This window comes from Protopterus annectens, chromosome 3.part1 (genome assembly GCF_019279795.1).
Source record: "Protopterus annectens isolate FY-2018-M chromosome 3.part1, PAN1.0, whole genome shotgun sequence".
NCBI lineage: Eukaryota > Metazoa > Chordata > Ceratodontiformes > Protopteridae > Protopterus > Protopterus annectens.
In genome coordinates this window covers 518525914-518545890 of record NC_056732.1, presented here as the reverse complement: position 1 = coordinate 518545890, position 19977 = coordinate 518525914, and the positions used below count along the sequence as shown (strand labels likewise).

At 42.1% G+C, this 19977-nt stretch overlaps 1 protein-coding gene across 1 annotated transcript in view; it reads left to right on the top strand.

Annotated features, from left to right (window-relative positions):
- The window catches only part of LOC122798197 (tetratricopeptide repeat protein 21B-like), a 1733894-nt gene that overhangs the window by 640881 nt on the left and 1073036 nt on the right, over positions 1–19977 (top strand). Inside the window, exon 9 of the mRNA XM_044066946.1 lies at positions 14789–14981. Within this exon, the coding sequence (XP_043922881.1) occupies positions 14789–14981 (193 nt within the window). The remainder of the gene's footprint in view (positions 1–14788; positions 14982–19977) is intronic.

Below are 19977 nucleotides of genomic sequence, written 5' to 3'. Positions count from 1 at the left end.
ATCCCAGGGGTAAATTTCCTATCTCCCATCCAGTCGCCAAGGTTCCTTTTGAAAAGGGCCAAAGAGGCGCTCTGCTTGGCATGTATGGGCAGTCTGTTCCAGAGTCTGGGGAGTCTCTGGGTCAGGAACCTATCCCTCCAGCATGTTTTGTTCATTTTGATGACAAGGTTTAGATCCCTAGAGTGTGTGGCTCTGAGAGATTGGGATTTCTTTAAATGTAGCATGTCCAACAGCTCTGGGTTTGACATGGCCTTGTACGTTAAGCAGAGATTGCATTTGAATAGATGATATGCGACAGAGTATAGCTGGAGTTTTTTTTTTAGACGGTCAGCATAGGGCATCTGCTTTAGGCCTGTGATTCTTTTAGTGAAATATTTGTGCGGCCTTTCCAGTTGTTGCAGATGTCTTGAGAGGTATATACCAAATGGGGCATTGTATTCTATAATGGGTCTAATGAGGGATGAGTACAGTGGGACAGTGACCTCCTTTTTTTCTGGATGAAAAGCCCTTAGTGATGAGGTGTGCCACATAGAAAGATTTTCTGACTGTTGTGGCGATGTGGTTATCGAAGGTGAGACCACTGTCCACCTGTGTCCCTAAGTCTATCACACTTTAAGTGTTTAGTGTACTGCCACCTATGTGGTAATTCACAGGTACATGTTTTTTCCCAAAGGGGATAACTATGCATTTCTTGGCATTGAGCTTTAGCCCATGGCTCTGGCACCAATCATCTGTTTCTGTAAGGCCCTTTTGTAGAATATTCACATCATTTGGGGATTCAATAATGGCTCCCAGTTTGCAGTCATCTGCTAACTTTGTTAGCTAGAGTCTCTTAATATTGGCCTGTACTTCAGAGAAGTAGACGCCAAACAAGAGTGGTCCCAGGACTGAACCCTGAGGTACTCCACTTGTCACTTGTCTGAAGCTGGATTTGTAGTCAGCTACTTTTACAATGTGGGTTCTGTCAGTAAGCCAGTTGGCAACCCATCGAGTGATGTAGGGATTAATGCCCAGCTTAGTAAGTTTATGATTCCAGAGTGGGGGATGGTGTCGAAGGCCTTGGCAAGGTCCAGATAGGCTGTGCCTTATCCTCGTCCACAGCTCTGGAGACTGATTCGAAGAAGTCAGTCAGGTTCAGGAGACAAGATCGGCCCTTCGCAAACCCAAACTGGGTGGGGGTTCAGTGTTTGAAGGTTGCCAATGTCTTTTTTTATAAGTTCCATGATAATACGTTCCATGGCCTTGCAGATCAGGCTCGTCAGTCCGATGGGGCGGTAGTTCCCAGGATCCAAGGTGGATCCCCCCTTGTGGAGTGGGATAACTGTAGCTGTGCACCACTCAGTGGGCATGAAGCCTGAGGTGAGGCTATGATTAAACATGGCAGTTAGGTGAGGTGCCAGTTCATTTTGTAGTTCATGTAGTACACAGCCCGAGATGTTGTCTTGTCCCATGGGTACTATATTCTTAGCTTTGGAGAGTGTGGTTTTATCTGTGTGGCCATTATTACCGGAATTTGGCAATCTTTCAGTATTGATGAGGGGGGGGGGGTGAAGTTGGCACTGAATCGATCTGCCAGGATAACGGCAATATCCTTGGAATCAGTATATTTAATGCCATTCTGTTGTAGCTCAGAGCAGATCTGAGCATTGCCGTTTAGATTCTTGACATTGCTATAGAATGCCTTGTGGTTGTCTTTGGAATCTTTGACAATTTTATTTTCGTAACTAGCTTTGGAGGATTTTATGAGGGATCTCAGCTTCTTACTGAGGCTGGTAAGGGAGTTTTTTGCATCCTGGAATTTTTCACTTTTCTGCAACAGTTACTTCCTTTTGTTGTAAAGTTTGTTTATGGCAGGGGACCACCAGATTGGCTTTCTTTTTTTGGAGGAGAGCATCTTGGTTCTATTTGGGATGGCACGATTCATGCAAGAGTGGATGTGCTCATACAGTGCCTTAGTGTAGGATTCAGCAGTCAAACTTTCAGTTCCCGTCTGTATGGGTGTCATGAAGTTTGTCACTTCTGACTTGAGTAGCACGAAGTTGGCTTTGGAGAAGTTTTTTTACAGAGGTTTCCTTACTGGGGGGTGGGGGAGGGATGTGGATGCAAGGGTGATTAGCTTATGGTCAGACCTGACTAACGAGGGCTGACCATAGGTGTGGAGCATCGATTTCCCATGTTGGTAATGACCAGGTCTAGGATATTGGAGCCCCTGGTGGGACTATGAATTAGCTGATCCAGGGCATTGGAATTTATGAATTCCAAGAGCCGATGGGCAAAGGTGTTGGCACACGAGTAGTTTTCCCACTTAATGGCAGGGTAGTTGAAATCACCCAGTATTAGGGTGTTTGGTTGTATTTTAATATTTTCCAGAATGTTTTGAAAGGTGTAGTGAGAATCTTGGGGCATGGTGGGGGATCTGTAGCAAGCTACAATTTGGATTGCAGTCATACCTAGTGTTAGTTGCACCTGGAGAATTTCAGATGCATTGTGTTGGGCAACTAGCCTGGTGGTGTGAATAATCTTGGTGAATATGGGCACTCCTCCACCTTTAGTGTTTCGGTCCTGGTTTGATGGCCAAAAAGTGTGGTAAGAGTTGTAGCCTGGTATTGCAGGGGTGCTCTCTAGAGCCTTGAACCAGGTCTCATTTACTGCACAGATATCGATGTTCTCCATTTTTAGGAGTGCCTCGAGAGAGTGCATTTTGAGGTTTAGACTTCTAGCATTGAGTAGCATTACCTTCAGATTTTGCATGCTTGTACCTGTTACGATGGTGGTTTTGTCCTTTGAACTTTGCCTAAAATAGGCACTATAGGGGTGGCAAGAGCCTTAGCCAGTAACCTGAATCCCATGGGTGAAAGGTGCAGACCATCTCTGGCAAAGCATCGTGGTCTGTCGATCATGTCATCCCAGGCAGACAGATACTGGATCCCCTTTGAATGACACCAGAAGCTTAGCCAATTGTTGAAGTCAATCATTTTGTCCTTATACTGTGGTATAATTCTGGGCGAAAGCAGGATGCTACTCAGGGCTACGGTCATACCTGTCTGGGCCACATGATCCAAGAGCTCTTCCATATCTCTTTTCATGTAGTCCAGGGAGGTATGTCTCAAGTTATTCACTCCAACATGGACAATGATAGAGTCATATTTGTACTTGTTGTGGAGTGACTTGAGTGCATGTGTTATGTGGCGGATCCTGGCTCCCGACAAGCAGCTGACTAATTTTCTCCTTGTTCAGCCTGGTGAGTGGGACATCAGTGTGCCTGACTATAGAGTCACCTATGACTAAAGTGTTGGGTATGTTGTCTTGCCTTAGGGGCTGTTGTTGGGTGGCACACTGGTGTTGTGAGCAATATTACACTTTGGTTGTGATTGGTGTTTGTTTGCATTTTAGCTTCAGAGGTCTTTGTTGTTTGGGCAGGTTACTGTTAAGGGCCTCCGCATATGAGGGTTTAGTGTTGCAATGTGAGGGTGTTGGTGGTGTGGGTTTAGAAGGGCTATGTGTTGCTTGAGGTTTAGTGCGGGTATTAACCTGCTCCTCTTGACTGTCAAACACAATCTTGGGTTGAGAGAGCTTTGCTTCCAGTTTGGCTATGTAAGTGCATCTCTCGCAGGTTGTAGTGTTGGGTGGTAGGAGGAGAGTGTTGTTTGTGTACATGAGGCAATTGCTGCATTGCCCCAGTATGCCCAGATTCACCAGGTGGACAGGAGAAATCACGGGAAGCTGACCCTTGGACATGCCTGGTTTGGTGCTTTTTTTTCTAAAGTACAAGAGCTGTTTTCCCTTACCTTAGCAAGGTATCTTGCAATTATAGGGTGTTTAGTGCCTATGATTAATTTCTCCTTATTAACAAGGAGAGTTGAGTGCTTGTATCACTTTAAGGCTTCCTAGTACTTTCCAGCAGGTTTTAGAACAAGTGCTAGTCACAGAGATGCTTAAAGGTAAGATGAAAAAAAATGGTTTATCCTAAACACTGGAGTGTGCACTAGAGGAGTTAGGTGTGAACGTAGGTAACTTAAGTTTTACCTGTCTAAAAAGTTAAGTTTTAGTGGAGAGTCACTATTTTTAAAACAGCGAGATAAACTGAAATGGGTTGGTCACTTTTGTATTCTGGTACTATGGAATACAGTAGGATGGCCAATAAATTTAAATAGTTGAAGGGGAGTGATTTCACAAAATCATAATTTTGCGCTTACTCACACAAGCCAGTAAAAGCAGAGAGGAAATGAGATATATGGTCAAATTAACATAAGGGCCAGGCAACTAGAAAGACAGTGGTGTTTAAGAACTGGAATCCTTATGGAGACCAGTTCTAGAGATTTCTTTCTCAACCAGTTTGTGAAAATTCCAAAGTAAAAATGCTATCCCTTTACAACCTATTACCTCTAATTCCCCTTTTCAGTTTATGTCAACTCTAGAGTTAAAGGATGCATATCATCATATTGCAATAGTCACAGACTTTACGTGTTTCTTAATATTTTCTGTGCCTGGATTACACTATTAGATCTGATGTCAGTTTTTGTTCTGTCCTCAACTGTTTGGTTTGGATCAAACTCACCTGTTACTTTAGCTTGTTGCCACCAAAAAGCTCTCAAGCTCCTTCCATACCCATAATGCACCAACCTCTAACATTCTTCAATCTTGTTTGCTGTTTTCTCAAATAGATGCGGACATCTTGAGCTTTTGAGAGATTATTTAAAAAAAGTTAAGTTTTTTTATTTTATCTTTTTCAATCTCTTTCAAGGTTATTAGTGGCTTGTTGTTGTTGTTGTGTCTTTCGGCTTTTCCCGGTTAGGGGTCGCCACAGCGGAACTCAGGTCCGCTAATGATTGGTAGTTGATTTTTACGTGCTGAGTTACCAGCCCTGACGCACAACCTTCAACGAAGGTATGCCCATTCACGCATGTCTCCACGCAGAAGACGTTCTAGCTGAGAATCGAACCGGACAGCGTCTTACAGTGAGGCGACAACGCTACCGCAGCACCACCACCGCGGATAAGGTTATTAGTGGCTAATCCTCCCTTTTGTTACACCAAGTGTAGTTCTTTATTACTATTGTTGGTATTGTTAGTTTTCTATATTTTCTTCCCTTTATACCTTCTGTATACTTCTTGATACCATCATTGATATCTATCTCTCTTTTTCTCTTTATAAACAAAAAAGAAGTAAAATTTGTAATAATAACAACTGATGACCAGCCAAGATGCAGCAAATAGTCCCATAACTTTAATGAAACAATACCAAAACTGTAATAATGATTCCCAAAACTTTAATGAAACAATACCAAAACTGTAATAATAATGATAAAAAAGTCACTTTCTTTCCTTTATTTAGTTTATAGTTATAGTGCAGAAAAATGTCAGAAAAAAAGGTCCTTCAGGTTTTAAGAAGTACCAAAAGTGCGGGCACAAGTTGTCTTTGTCCGATGCTCGCACTCTTTGTGTATATTGCTTGGGTATGGACCACCTTCAAGTTGATTGTTCCATTTGCAAAAACTTCAGGTCAGAAAGTCTGTTCTTCTACAACTCCTTCTCTGATCCGACATATCATTTTGGAGCCCCTGGATCTGAACTGTTTGGTTTGGATCCAAAAATATGTTTATCTTTGCATCCAAAGCTGTCTCTGAGTGCACGTGCAATGTCTTTGAAGCCAGATGCCTCTCAGAGCAGAAGCACCCCTGTTGGGTCTGAGGCACTGGAGTCAACTCCAAAGTTTTTGGAGCTGTCTCTGCCCCTCTGAACCTTGGCATTGGACAGCTCGGCTCTGACTTCGGCCTCAGATAGATTGCCTTCATGGCAGAGGGAACTGATGGACCAGAAACCAGGCTTCTTGGGTCCTTTGTCTTCTCTCTCCCTGGAGTATTCTGACTTTAGAGGTAATGAAAAGAGTGTTCTCTGTTTTGGAATGAGGACCTATCCTACCCCCTTGGATCTTCCCTCTGGATCCCAGATGTCTCTGCATCTCGAGCCACATCATTCTACACCACAGCCTAAAGTCTCCAGGCCACCCAGCAGGGTTTTCAAATCTCTTCTGATACTTCACTGGAGCATCCCACCGAGGAAATACCTAAGAAGAAGAAGTGCAAGAGGAGGCACTTGGATTCTCCTCAGCAGTCAGTCACAGATGATACGGATTTCAATGAAAGAGAAGGGTCCCCAAAATCACCACCCAAAGACATCTCATTCAGAGACATTCTTGACAACCTTAAACAGAGAGGTAGTTGGTCCTCCAATAACCCTTCCCCAGAGGAATCAATATTCCTGCAAGCCTTTGGAGCTGGCCTGTCTACCTCTTGGGTTACTTCACCTGCTGATGAGCTCATTGACTTGATCTCTAGGCAGGTGTGAAAGGAGCATGACTCAGCTGAGCCAGTCCCCAAAAGCCCAGATTGGATTCTAGCTCCACCTGTAGATAAGGAATTCTGGAGCAGGGGAGTGCCCGAGGATACTATGATCATGGCAGTGGCCACAAAGAAGGAACTTGCTGAGCAAAGTTCCTCTGTCCATCCCCCTAACAGGGAGTCTAGGGTGTTGTACAGATTTGGGAAATATGTGTATGTTTCAGCAACCTTTGCCCTTAGGTCACTGAACTACCTGTCACACTTTAAGAGACTACAAAGGGACTTGAAAAAGGAACTGCCAAAATCCCTTTCTGGGAACACTGCTGTCAAGACTCAGACTTCTGTGACCCCACAGTTGGCTACCCTGCAATCTCTCATTAATTTGTCCGTGAACCTTATTTCACATGCAGCTGAAGGTGCCCCAAGTGTGGCGGGTTCAGACACTTCCATCAGGAGGCATGCCTGGATGTGTTTGTGTGATTTTGTGGGGCCCTTCAAGTTGCACTCTTCAGGTGTGAAAAAGATGGAAAAACCCTCTCTGCAGCGGGTGTACATTTTCTGACTCCTCAGTGATTCTTTTCTAGGACTCATCGAGGTTGACAAAAGATGTAGTTCAGAAATTCCCAGGGTCATTTCCAAGATCTACATGGAGATAGTACCCCCGGGGGCAGAGAGAGGAACTGGTATGGTCAATGCCGCCCATGCAGCAGAGAAGACCCACAGAACCAGAGGTCTAGAGATTATTTTTCCGACAGACATTACCAGCACTCCTGATAGGAGTCCCCATTGTCCCCTTCTGGAGGCAATCAGAGGTCAACTATCTCTGGACCAGAGAGTCTGTCTAAATATCGCAAAAGATACATGGGTGCAGAGGATCATTTCCAGAGGTTATATTATTCAGTTTTCCCTTCCACCTCCTTCTGTATCAAAGTTTCCCAATGTTATGCCCAGTCAGAGGAAAGCAGCAGCACTAGAAATAAAAAAGCTGCTAGAAAAAAAGAGTCATCCAAGAGGTCCGACCAGACCAGATAGAATCCAGAACTTACTCAAAATTAGTTTTAGTGCCAAAGAAGGCAAGGGACTGGAGACCAATTTTGGGTTTCTGTGACTTGAACAAATCAGTTCATCACACAAAGTTTCGGATGGTCAAGGTTCAGTCCGTTCTGCCCTTTTTGGGCAAGGATGACTGGATGTGCTCAGTAGACCTTCAGGATGTGTACTATCATATAAAAATGAACAGACAATCCAGAAGTATTTAGCTTTTGGCTGGGAGTCAGTCACTATCAGTTCAGAGCACTGCCCTTTGTCATCACTACAGCCACCAGGGTGTTCACCAAATGCAGCAGTAGTAGCAGCTGACTTGAGACTGCAGAGATTTTGAGTGTTTCCATATTTAGACGACGGTCTCATTACTGCCCCAACCAGGCATCTACTAATAAGAGCGAGAGATCAGGTACTCAAGACTTGATCCCATCTGGGGATAACTTTAAATTACAACATCTCACTTACAACTGTCTCAAACATTGGAATTAATAGGAGCGGTTTTCAACACGGTATCAGTGACAGCTTCTCTTCCTTTATTAAGAGTGCAGACTATCAGATTCCAGGTCAGGAAAATAGTTCACAGTACCAAAATTCAGTCTGGTTGATACTTCAAGCCTTGGGGTTAATGTCAGCTACCATAATTTTAGTTTCCCTATCAAGATTTCATATGAGAATTCTTCAATGGATGCTAACAACACAATGGTTGATTCTTTATCAATGCATGTCAGCCCAAATAAGAATCACTCAGGCATACAAGAAATACCTCTGTTGGTGGATTTGATTAGATCAAGTTCTACAAGGCTGTCCCTTCATTCTCCCTCAGCCCAAGGCCATAGTGACCATGAATGCATCCCAGACTGGGTGGGTGGGGGGGCACTTCCTGGGGAAAACAATCCAAGGCACTTGGTCCCCCAAGGAGGTCAACATGCAAATCAATGTTTTGGAAATGACAGCAGTGCTCTTAGCATTGCAGGCTTTTAAAGACTCTCTCCCATTGGGACAATTGCGATTCAGACAGACAATATGTCAGTAGTTTGATACATCAACAAACAAGGAGGAACAAGGTCTTACCCCTTGTGTCGAGAAGCCCTCAGATTGTGGCAGTCGGCGATCTCATCCAACTGCATTCTGATAGCAATGCACATTCCGGGGAAGTCCAGTGTGACAGCAGACAAATTGAGCAGGTCCATTCTACTACCTCACAAGTGGTCTCTCAACATGAAAGTGACAGAAATGATTTTCTATCAATGGGGCCAGCCTTGCTGCAATCTTTCTGCTTCTCCCCTAAACGACAAGTGCAGCAGCTTTGCCCTGATCCCCCATCAGGAGAATCACCGAGGTACATTTTACTCCATGATTGCCCCCCCCCCCCGGTCCCCTATATGTCTACCCTCCAACTCCCGTAATTTCCAAATTTCTGCAGAAAGCTGCCCAGTTGAAGAGCAAAGCCATCCTCATTGCACCTTACTGGCCTCAGCAGATTTGGTTTCTCTTACTTTGGCCTCATCTACTTTATCCATCTTGGATTCTGGATCTGATTCCAGACCTCCTGTGTCACCTGACATAATTCATCTGGATATCTCAAACCTCATGCTGATAGCGTGGTTTCTCAAATTTGTTTAATAGCCAGACAAAAGCGATGCTCTCGTCCCCTGTCAGTCATATATTTTTATCCTCCCATAAGGCTTCTCGAAGAAAACATTTACAGAAGTAAGTGGAAATGGTTTGTTTTTTGGGTACATCAGAAATGCATTGATTCCTTCTCAGCTCCCATACAAAGAGTTTTTGCAATAATTTTTAATGAGGGAACTAGCTCCTCAACAATTAGGGCCCATTTAACAGCAATTTCCAAAATTGATATTGGATTTGAGAATTCTTCCTTGGCTTCGTATAAGCTTTGTAAGGCTTTTTTGAAAGGCACTCTCCTACTGAGACTGCCCTATAAATATCCTGCTCTACCATGGGATTTAAATTTGGTACTGCAGACCTTAACTCATTCCTTCTTTGTACCAGCAGCAAAATGTGATCTTAAATTCCTGACCTGGAAAAGTATCTTTTTAGTAGCCATTACCTTTGCTAGAAGAATTTCATAACTTCAAGCAGTGTCCTCTAAATCTCCCTACTTGATTTTTCATAAGGATAGTGTAGCATTACGTACCAGCCCTTCTTTCCTTCTTAAGGTGGTGTCAAAATCCAATATTAACCAGTCCATTAATCTGCCAGTTTTCTTTTCTAAATTTACAAATAAAGGAGAATATATATTGCATTTATTGGATGTCCACAGACAATTATATTTTACTTGCATAGACCAAAAGAAATTAGAAAGCCAGATCAATTATTTGTTTCTTTTGCAGATTCTAAATTGGGCATGGATGTCCACAGACAATTACATTTTTAGTTGCATAGAACAAAATAAATTAGGAAGACAGATCAATTATTTGTTTCCCTTGCAGATTCTAAATTGAACATATCAGTTGCAAAGGTAACTTTTACAAGATGGCTGATGGATTGTATATCATTTGTCTACAAGTTGGGTCTAACATTACCGGAAACTTTAAGACCCCATTCAGCTGGGTCTATGGCAATTTCCTTAGTGTATCTATCTAGAACTTCCATGGATGACATATGTATGGCTGCAACTTGGGCCAATCCTCATACCTTAATTACTCATTACAAATTGGATCTGGTCTTGAGGGGAAGAGCAGTTTTTGGCTCAACTATGCTCAGGAATAGCCTTCCCTAAAGTCCACCCAGGATTTTAGGTAGCTGGGACTCTGTCCCAACAGTTGAGGATAGAATGAAAATTGGCAACATCAGATAATGAAGTTATGTACTTACCATAACGTTCCATCTGTGCTGTCCATTTTCATTCTTCCTCAACTTCTCACCGACCAACTCCCAACCTTTTTCACAGATGATTTTTGGAAGACCAGGAGTGTATAAGGACACCACCATCCTTCATACTGAGCTCCAGATATAGTGTGTGTGTGTGTGTGTGTGTGTGTGTGTGTGTGTGTGTGTGTATATATATATATATATATATATATATATATATCTATCTATATATGATATATATATATATATATATATATATATATATATATATATATATATATATATATATATATATATATATATATATATGGATCTACTTCACATGGTCGACATTTCAGAATGTCAAAGACCATATGGCCGAGACCATATGATCGACATTCAAAATGTCGACCATGGAATAAAAAAAAAAACACAACAAAAACGTACCTTCAAGCTCCTAGCAGGCCCCCCCCCCAGAACTTAAATATACCAACTCCAAGATCGCACTACAGTGGGGAAGATGGAAATCTTTCCATTCCGCACTGTATGGAGATGCCGGTTCCACATGGTCGACATTACGAATGTCGTTCATATGATCTCGGCCGTATGGTCTTCGACGTTCTCAAATGTCGACCATGTGAAGGGGACCCATATACCTACTTTATTTTGTTCACTCTCATTTCACTGAATTTCATTTCACACCGACCACATCGCTGAAAAACAAATTACTGAAAACTCATTTCACTGAATCTCATTTCACTGAACTGAACTTAGTATATATGGCACTGTATAGAGTACTGTAAGGCAAGTAAAAGGTATATGCCCATTTCCCCACTGATGTAGTGCGATCCTTGAGTTAGTATATATAGTTAGGGGTGAGGGGTTGGGGGGCATAGCCTCATTTGTTTTATATTCTATTTTATCAAAAACTTCAAAACAATACATTTTAAACACTATATATGCATAGTCACAACACCAATGACTAACTCTCTCGAGAACACAATATGTACTCAAACTAAGCCCCCCCCAAAATGTGCAGTTCAGTGAAATGAAATTCAGCAAAATGAGTTTTCAGTAATTTGAGTTTTCAGTGAAGTGGTCAGGGTTAAATGAAATTCAGTGAAATGAGATTCAACAAAACAAAGTAGACTCATACGCATATATATATATATATATATATATATATATATATATATATATATATATATATATATATATATATATGGGTCTAGGACACATGCTTGACTAGCATATGTCCGAATCACAAAATATCGAACACACATACACGAAAGCGCTTAACATTGAAAAGTGCTTCAGTGTATGTGTAGTTCAAAAAAAAAAAAATCTACGTGCCCCACACCCCCCCTACTTTATTATTCTCACTCCGAGATTGCACTACAGTGGGGAAAAGGGAATTTTCCCTTACCTGCACTGTAGTCCGATCAACGAAACAGGCACATATGCACAGAAGCACTTTCGTGTATGTGTGTTCGATGTTTTGTGATTCGGACATATTCTAGTCGAGCATGTGTCCGGATCCCATATATATATATATATATATATATATATATACATATATACATACATATATAATATATATATATATATATATATATATATATATATATATATATATATATACATGTATGGATCTACCTCATAACACCGACAAGCGAAAACACCGACAACGAGATAACCGACACCACAACACTGACAGTTGAAAAACACGAAAGTTCATATGCCCGACAAACCACAGTCCCGACAGTCAACAAAACAAAACCAATCCCTTTTCCAAAAAATACACACACAACACAAGCACACCAAAAACCTTACAAACCTACACTAAACCTTACATACACAACTATCTATGCACTAACCTTAACCCAAACCCTAACCCTAAGGTCCGTCACTATCACACGCTTACCTTACCCGCACCCTAACCCTAAAGTCTGTCACTATCGCACACTTACCTTACCTGCACCCTAACCCTAAATTCTGTCACTATCGCACACTTACCTTACCCGCACCCAAACCCTAAAGTCCATCACTATAGCACACTTACCTTACCCACACCATAACCTTAAAGTCCGTCACTATCGCACACTTACACAGTCATGCTTGTTTCCCATGTCGGTGTTTTCAGCATCGAGATTTCGAACTATCGATCATTTTAGTTGTCGGTCTTCCGGTGTTGGTCTTCTCATTGTCAGCGTTTACAGCTTTCGATCTTCTCAGGTAGATCTATATATATATATATATATATATATATATATATATATATATACAGCTTTTTCGTGGCCACAAGCTAAAGTAACGGCTGAGTCGGATCCGAGGATCAGATCTGAACCCAACAGTTGAAGGAAAATAGAAATGGACAACACAGATGGAACGTTATGGTAAGTACGTCACTTCTTTTTATTTGCATTACACTTTGGGGTATCCACTGCTCCAAGGTTGTTTACAAAATGCCTAGCTCCAATGATAACCTACTGCAGACTGCAGAGTATTCAGATTTTTCATTATTTAGACGATTTGCTTACTTTTACAGTCTTTTTCAAAGTGTCAGGTATCTCTCATTTGGGTGAAAGATTTCCTTTGCAGTGTGGGTTTCCATGAGAACATTCAAAAATTTTATCTAATTTCATCCCACATAATAGTATTCCTGTGGTGTTTCCTAGCTACATCTGTTCAAAGAGCTTTTCTCCCACAGGAGAAAGTAGATGTTTATCTAGATCTACTCTTGAGTTTTTTTCACTCAGTTAATAATTTCAGCAAGGGAATTTCTTAGGATTTTAGGATACATGGCATCAATGATAATCATGATTCTTCTTCCCAGGCACCACATGAGAAAGATTCAGTGGTACATAGAATCCCAACATCAGCACCCCCTGACTTTTCAAATCCCAATTTTTGCATTTGTAAAAGGGGAACTATTTTGGTGGAGAGACCAATTTTATCTGAATCTAGGTCTCCCATTTTCCCTTCTAGCTCCACTTCAGTGTATAACAACATATTACTCAGACTTTTCTTAAGGGTCTGTGTCATTGGGAGTAAATGTGCAAGATCTCTGGAACAAAAAAGGCAGACCAAAACACAGAAATATCAAAATGATGTTGGCAGACACACTCAACTCTCTCAATCATCTGTGGTCCACAGGACCTCTAGAAATTGTCACAGTTAACACCACACCGATATAGTATATAAACAAACAGGAAAGTTCCAGATCATACACTCAAAACATTTTCACTCTACGGGCTTCTTACATTCTGTCAGAGCAAAATATTTTGGAAGACAAGCTGAGCAGGACCAATACAGACCCTCATGAATGGAAATTGAATCGGGGGGGGGGGTCTTCCATGATTTAATTCAGTTCTAGAGAACACCTCAGATAGATCTCTTTCCCTCTGTTAACAAGAAACAACTGGAAAGATCCTGCTCCAGGGCTCCTTCAATCAGGCCTGCAAAACAGATGCATTCTCATTTCCTAGGATGGGAATGTTCCTTTATGCATTTTCTTCCTTTTCACTGATATTCAGGGTCATTCTGAAGACTTAGAAAGACTCTCCAAAGATCATTTTGGTGACTCCCTTCTGGTGCAGACAGTATTGGACTGTATTATTTTGGAATGGAGAAAGGCAATTACCACATGCTTCCTCACAGACTGGGCCTACTCACACAATTCAGGGTTTGTTTGATATACCCCAGCTTGAAGCAGCTTCAGCTGACTGCTTGGATGATAGAATTTTAATAACTTTTAGGCACCTGCCTTCTGAGGATGTGCAGCAGATCTTAAAGCAAAGAAACCTGCTACCAGGAAATCATATATTAACAAGTGAAACAAATGTTCTAGTTGGTGTTGCACTAATAACCAAGACTACTTTAAGGCTAGCATTTCTCTAGTTCTTCACTGTTTGTGTGAGTTATTACTCTCTAGCATTTCTTATTCCTCTATCAAGGTATTTGGCTGCTTCAGCATGTCTGGCCATGGATCCTGCTCTTTTAATGCACTCCCATGTCGAGCTGATTTTGAAAGGGGCTCTGCATACCAGTGCACATAGAAGGCTGGTGGCTGCTCCTTGGGATCTTAGTTTTGTTTTGGAAATATTAACACATGCTCTGCTTCAACCATCTCATCAGGCTGATTTTAAATTATTAACATGGAAAGTAGTTTTGCTGATTTTTTCTGACTTCTGCAAAGTGTGTCTTTGAGTTGCAAGCTCTTATGGTGGGTTAATCATATCTCATTTTCCACAAAGACAGAGTTTCTTTGAGAATGAATCTTTCCTTTATGCTTATTGTGCCAAGTAATGCATCTCTATGTTTTCTTTCTAGAACCCGCAAATAAGAGAGAAAGGATACTCTGTATTTTTAGTTGCTTCTATATACCATCATTTTGTTTAGTTGCTGCTATATGCCACCACAGTGGCACTGGAATGTATTTCACTGACTTGTATGGACTTTCACTGGATTTTGACAATGCATTGCCTTTTGTTACTAATTTGTCTTGATTTTGCTATTCCAGGTTTGTGACATTTTTTAGTTGTTATATACCACCATACTGATGATTTTATTGTTATTAAAATATTGTAGTGTAGTAAGAGTCCAGCTATCCTGCATCAAACAAAAGAACTTGTTGAACGTGCCTTTCGAATGAATCCTGCTGATGCGGACCTAGCAAATGAACTGGGATATCAGAATATACTACAGGGACAAGTGAAAGAAGCCTTACGATGCTACACAACTGCAATGAACCTTGATAACAACAATGTTCCAGCAGTAATAGGTAGGCATTACTATATATTTAGAATGTGACCAAGGAAAACTGGGTACTAGATTAGTTCATAAGTTCATAATTTGAATAGGGTAATGTTCAGGCCCAAAGATCTTTCAAGATCAATGACTCCCCTAAGCTTATGTTAAAAGCCCAGTCACCATTCCAGCTGTCAGGCAGATTTTTAAATTGAGAGAGGCTGCCCAAAGCCTTATTGTAGAAAGGTAAGATCCAATGTTGTCAATTTTTATTTTCATCTGTTCAAACATATGGGTTATCGAATCCAATGGGATCCAACTGTGGCACTGATCTCGAAGCTTATCATACCCAGAGCTTTGACTCCACCCCTACTCATAATTCCCTAGGTTGTACCTCAGATACCCAAATCTCATTTGCTGATCAAACAGCACAGATGTGCGCAGAGAGCTCCATTACAGTAGGTCATAATATTTATTTTATTTCCATCTAACTGCAACTCCTCTCCTACCATTAGTATCTTCCTTTCACAAACTTATTATTATAGTGTTTTAAATTTTTCTACGCTTGTTTCTTCTTCTCAGTGTAGTTTAACGCTTCAGGCCTTTGGGCCCCCCCCCCTTCTCTCTCTCATTTTCTTTGATCTTACATAGCATATTTATAACCTTTAAAAAAAAACTTTTTCTAATTTTCTTTACAATGCTGGGGAGGTAATTTTAATGGGCGACACCTGAGAGGCAGAGGTGGACCATAGATTCATGGCTTTTGAGGTCCCTTTTCTAAGAAACCCTTTCAGCACTCCTGAATGGTTGCCCAGCTGCTGCTCTCTAGAGGTAGTTGGGGGACATCCCTTCTTATGCCCTCAAGCCTGGCAAAAGATAATATCAGATTCATGGGTGCTAAAGATAATGAGAGGCTATTCAATTCCCTTTTTCCTTCCATCCCAAAAAAGAAGAAAGTCCCCATTGTTCCACCCAGTCAGAGGGCCTTAGCAGTCATAGAAATTTCAAAGCTGCTAGAAAAAAAGATTAATCCAACTGGTTCTCCAGGACCAGTTAGAATCTGGAGACTATTCAAAGTTCTTTTTAGTGCCCAAAGAAAACTGGGACCTAAGACTCATTCTGGACCTCAGTCACTTAAACCAATTCATAAAGCAGACAAAATTCCGGATGCTCACATTTCAGTCCATTTTGCCTTTTCTGAGGCAGAATAATTGAATGTGCTCTATAGATCTCCAGGATGCCTACTATCACATCAAAATAGCAAAGTGCTCTAGGGGGTTTCTTCTCTTCTGGCTGGGAGACAATAATTTTCATTTCAAAGCTCTGCCATTCAGTCTCACCACAGCCCCTAGGGTGTTCACTAAGATAATGACAGTAGTAGTGGCACATATGCTCCTACTGGGGATCAAAGTCTTCCCATATCTAGATGACTGGCTCCTCACTGCCCCCACCAAGCATCTCTTACTCATGCACTGGGACCATGTCCTCCAGTTGCTTCTGAATTTAGGAATCTCAATAAACCTACCAAAATGTCAACCAAAGTTTCAGATAGTCAGCATTCCCAGGTCCAATCACTTTGTCTAACCACTATTTAAGTTCTACATCACCCAAAACACCAATGAGGTTAATCTCTGTTTCTTGGGTCTCATGCCATCTATGGTTTTAATGGTTCCCTTAGCAAGATTTTTCATGAGAGTGCTGCAGTTGATGTTGGCAGTACAATGGTCTCAGTCTAATTTTCCTGTACATACAAAAATTTATGCAAGTATGCAAAAAACTCATCACTTAGTAGATAAATTCTCCATCTGTGACCAAGGGGTGTACTTTCCAGATGGAATTGCCAACAGCAGCAGTAACCATGAACGCATACCTTGTAGGGTGTGTAGGGGGCATTTTGAAGAGAAGATGGTCCAAGGTACATGGTTGTCAACACAGGCCAATCTTTACATCAATTTCTTGAAGTGAGAGTGGTTCTGCTAGTGTTGCAGGCTCTTCAGGACCTACTTCCCAAGGGTGTGATATCCATATGTTGCTTGTCCCTCTCTAACATAGATGACAAGCAGGCGGGGCAGTTTGATTAAATGCTTTAATACATAGAAACACATCAGGATACATCAGGATGGATAGCAGCATCATAAAATACAAATGAACTGATTAACAGACAGACCTTACATACGTACATGCTAACATCGCAACACCTTACTACAAAATGGCAGCTAGGTTCACATGTGCTCAGTATTTATACACGTGTGCAAGCCCTTGGATAATTTCTTAAAGATGCATACACACACATTGATCTACATCCTTTCTCTTAAAAAGATTGCCCTTAGTAAAATACAACATTATAGGTTCATAGGTTCATAGATAAGTACTAGGCTATCTGCCCAAGGGCATTTATAAGCCTAGCCAGAATGTGTTGGCTTTTGCCACCCCCTTAGATTAGTTCCCTGTGCCTCTGTCCAGCCGAGTCATTAGTTCCCTGCACCACTGTCCAGCAGAGCCATTAGTTCCCTGCACCACTGTCCAGCAGAGCCAGTGCAGTGATCCCCGGGGTAAATTTTCTGTTTCCCATCCACCCATCAAGGTTTCTCTTGAAGAGTGTTAGTGAGGGGCTCTGCCTGATATATATATTGGAATCCTGTTCCAAAGCATGGGGAGTCTCTGGGATAGGAATCTGTCCCTCCAACATGTTTTATTTATCATTGTGGTGAGGTTTATATCTCTAGAGAGTGTGGCTCTCTGGGATTTGTTTTTTTTTTTAGGTGGAGCATGTCCATCAATTCTGGGTTGGACATGGCCTTGTATGTCAGGCAGAGATCACCTCTGAGTAAGCGGTATGCAACCATCTACAGCTGAAGTTTCTTGAGTCGAGTTGCATAGGGCATCTGTTTGAGTCCTGTAATCCTCTTGGTGAGGTACTTTTGTGGCCTTTCCAGCTGTTGCAGGTGTCTTGTAAGGTACATCACAAATGGGGCGTTGTATTCTATGATGGGTCTAATGAGTGATGAGTAGAGAGGCACAATAACCTCTTTTGTTCTAGATGCAAACCCTTTTGTGATTAGGTGAGCCACATAGAAGGATTTTCTAACCACCTTGGCAATATGATTATCAAAGGAGAGATTACCTTATCTGCTTGGGTCCCCAGATCCCTTATTACATTTTCTGTATTTAGGGGACTACCACATATGTGGTAGTTCGCGGGTACTTTGTTTTTTCCAAAGGGGATGACTATGCATTTTCTGGCATTTAGGTTGAGGCCATGATTTTGACACCAGGTAACCGTCTCAGTGAGACCCATCTGGAGGGTGTCTGTATCAGCCGGAGAATCAATTATGGTCCCTAGTTTGCATTTGTCTGTGAACTTGGTCAGCCATAGTCCTCCTATGCTTGCCTGTACCTCTGAGAAGTATATACCGAACAGGAGGGGTCCTAGGACTGAGCCCTGGGGGACACCACTTGTAACCGGTTTAGAGTCGGACATAGAGCCTGCAACTCTCACCATGTGGGTTCTATCCATGAGCCAGTTGGCAACCCATCTCATGACGTAGGGGTTTATGTTCAGGCTGGTGAGCTTGTCTATAATACTAGAATGGGGAATGGTGTTGAAAGCATTTGCGAGGTCTAGGTAGGCTGTGTGGACCTCCTTTCCCTCATCTAATGCCTTGGTAATCATCTCAAAGAAGTCCACCAGGTTTAGAAGGCATGATCTTCCCTTAACAAAACCAAACTGGGTAGGGTCCAAGGTTTGGAGGTTCCCAATGTCTCTGTTAATGAGTTCCATGATGATGCGTTCCATAGCCTTGCAGACCAGGCTAGTCAGGCTTGTAGGACGATAGTTCCTGGGGTCCGTTGTGGCTGCACGTTTGTGGAGTGGGATAACTGTTGCTGTGTACCACTCTGTGGGTATGTAGCCTGTAGAGAGGCTCAGTTTGAACAGTGTGTTAGGTGAGGGGCTAGTTCATTTTGGAGCCCTTGTAAGACACAGCCTGGGACCCCGTCCGGTCCCATTGAAGCTGTGTTTTTGGCTTTGGATAGGGCTGTTTTAACCTGTGTGTCGGTGATTGATGGGGCCCTACATTCTTCTGGCATGTTAATGGGCCCTTTAGGGGGTGAGGGGGGGGGTGAAGTTTGCACTAAACCTGTCTGCCAGAATGTTTGCAATATCAGTCGGTTCAGTGTATTTTGTGCCATTCTGCACTAACTCAGAGCAGATCTGAGAGTTTCCACTTAGGTTCTTGACATAGCTAAAGAACGCTTTGTGGTTATCTTTGGAGTCATTGGCAATTTTTCTTTCGAAACTAGCCTTGGATGATTTAATGAGGGATCGTAATTTCTTGCTGATACTGATCAGGGATGTCTTTCTTTCTTGAGATTTTACTCTTTTCTGTACTAGTTTCCTCCTTCTGTTATATAGCTTGTTTATGGCAGGGGTCCACCAGACTGGTTTCCTTTTCTTGGAGGAGTGAGTCTTTGTTTTACTTGGGATAGCACGATCCATGCATTCCTGCAGATACTCATAGAGTGCCTTTGTAAAGGTTTCAGCAGCTTGGACAGCATTGTCCTTTAGCATGGGGGCAGTGAACCTTTCCACCTCGGTCTTAAGTAACGTGAAGTTTGCTTTTGAAAAGTTTTTCATGGTGGTTTCCTTGATTGGGGGTGGGGCGGAATGTGGATATCCAGAGTGATTAGTCTATGGTCTGATCTAACCAGCGAGGGGTTGACTCCGGTGTGGAACACCATCACCCATGTTGGTGATGACCAGGTCCAATATGTTGTTCCCTCTGGTGGGGGTTTTGACCAGTTGATCCAGGGTGTTCGAGTTTATAAATTCTAGGAAGCGTTGGGCAAGGGAGTTAGTACTTGAGTAGTTCTCCCAGTTTATGTTTGGGTAATTGAAATCACCCAGTATTAAGTTGTTTGGTAGGGCCTTCATATTTCCCAGTGTCTCCAGAAATGTGGAATGGGGGTCCTGGGCCATGGTGGGTGATCTGTAGCAAGCTACAATTTGGACTGCAGTTTTGCCCATTGCA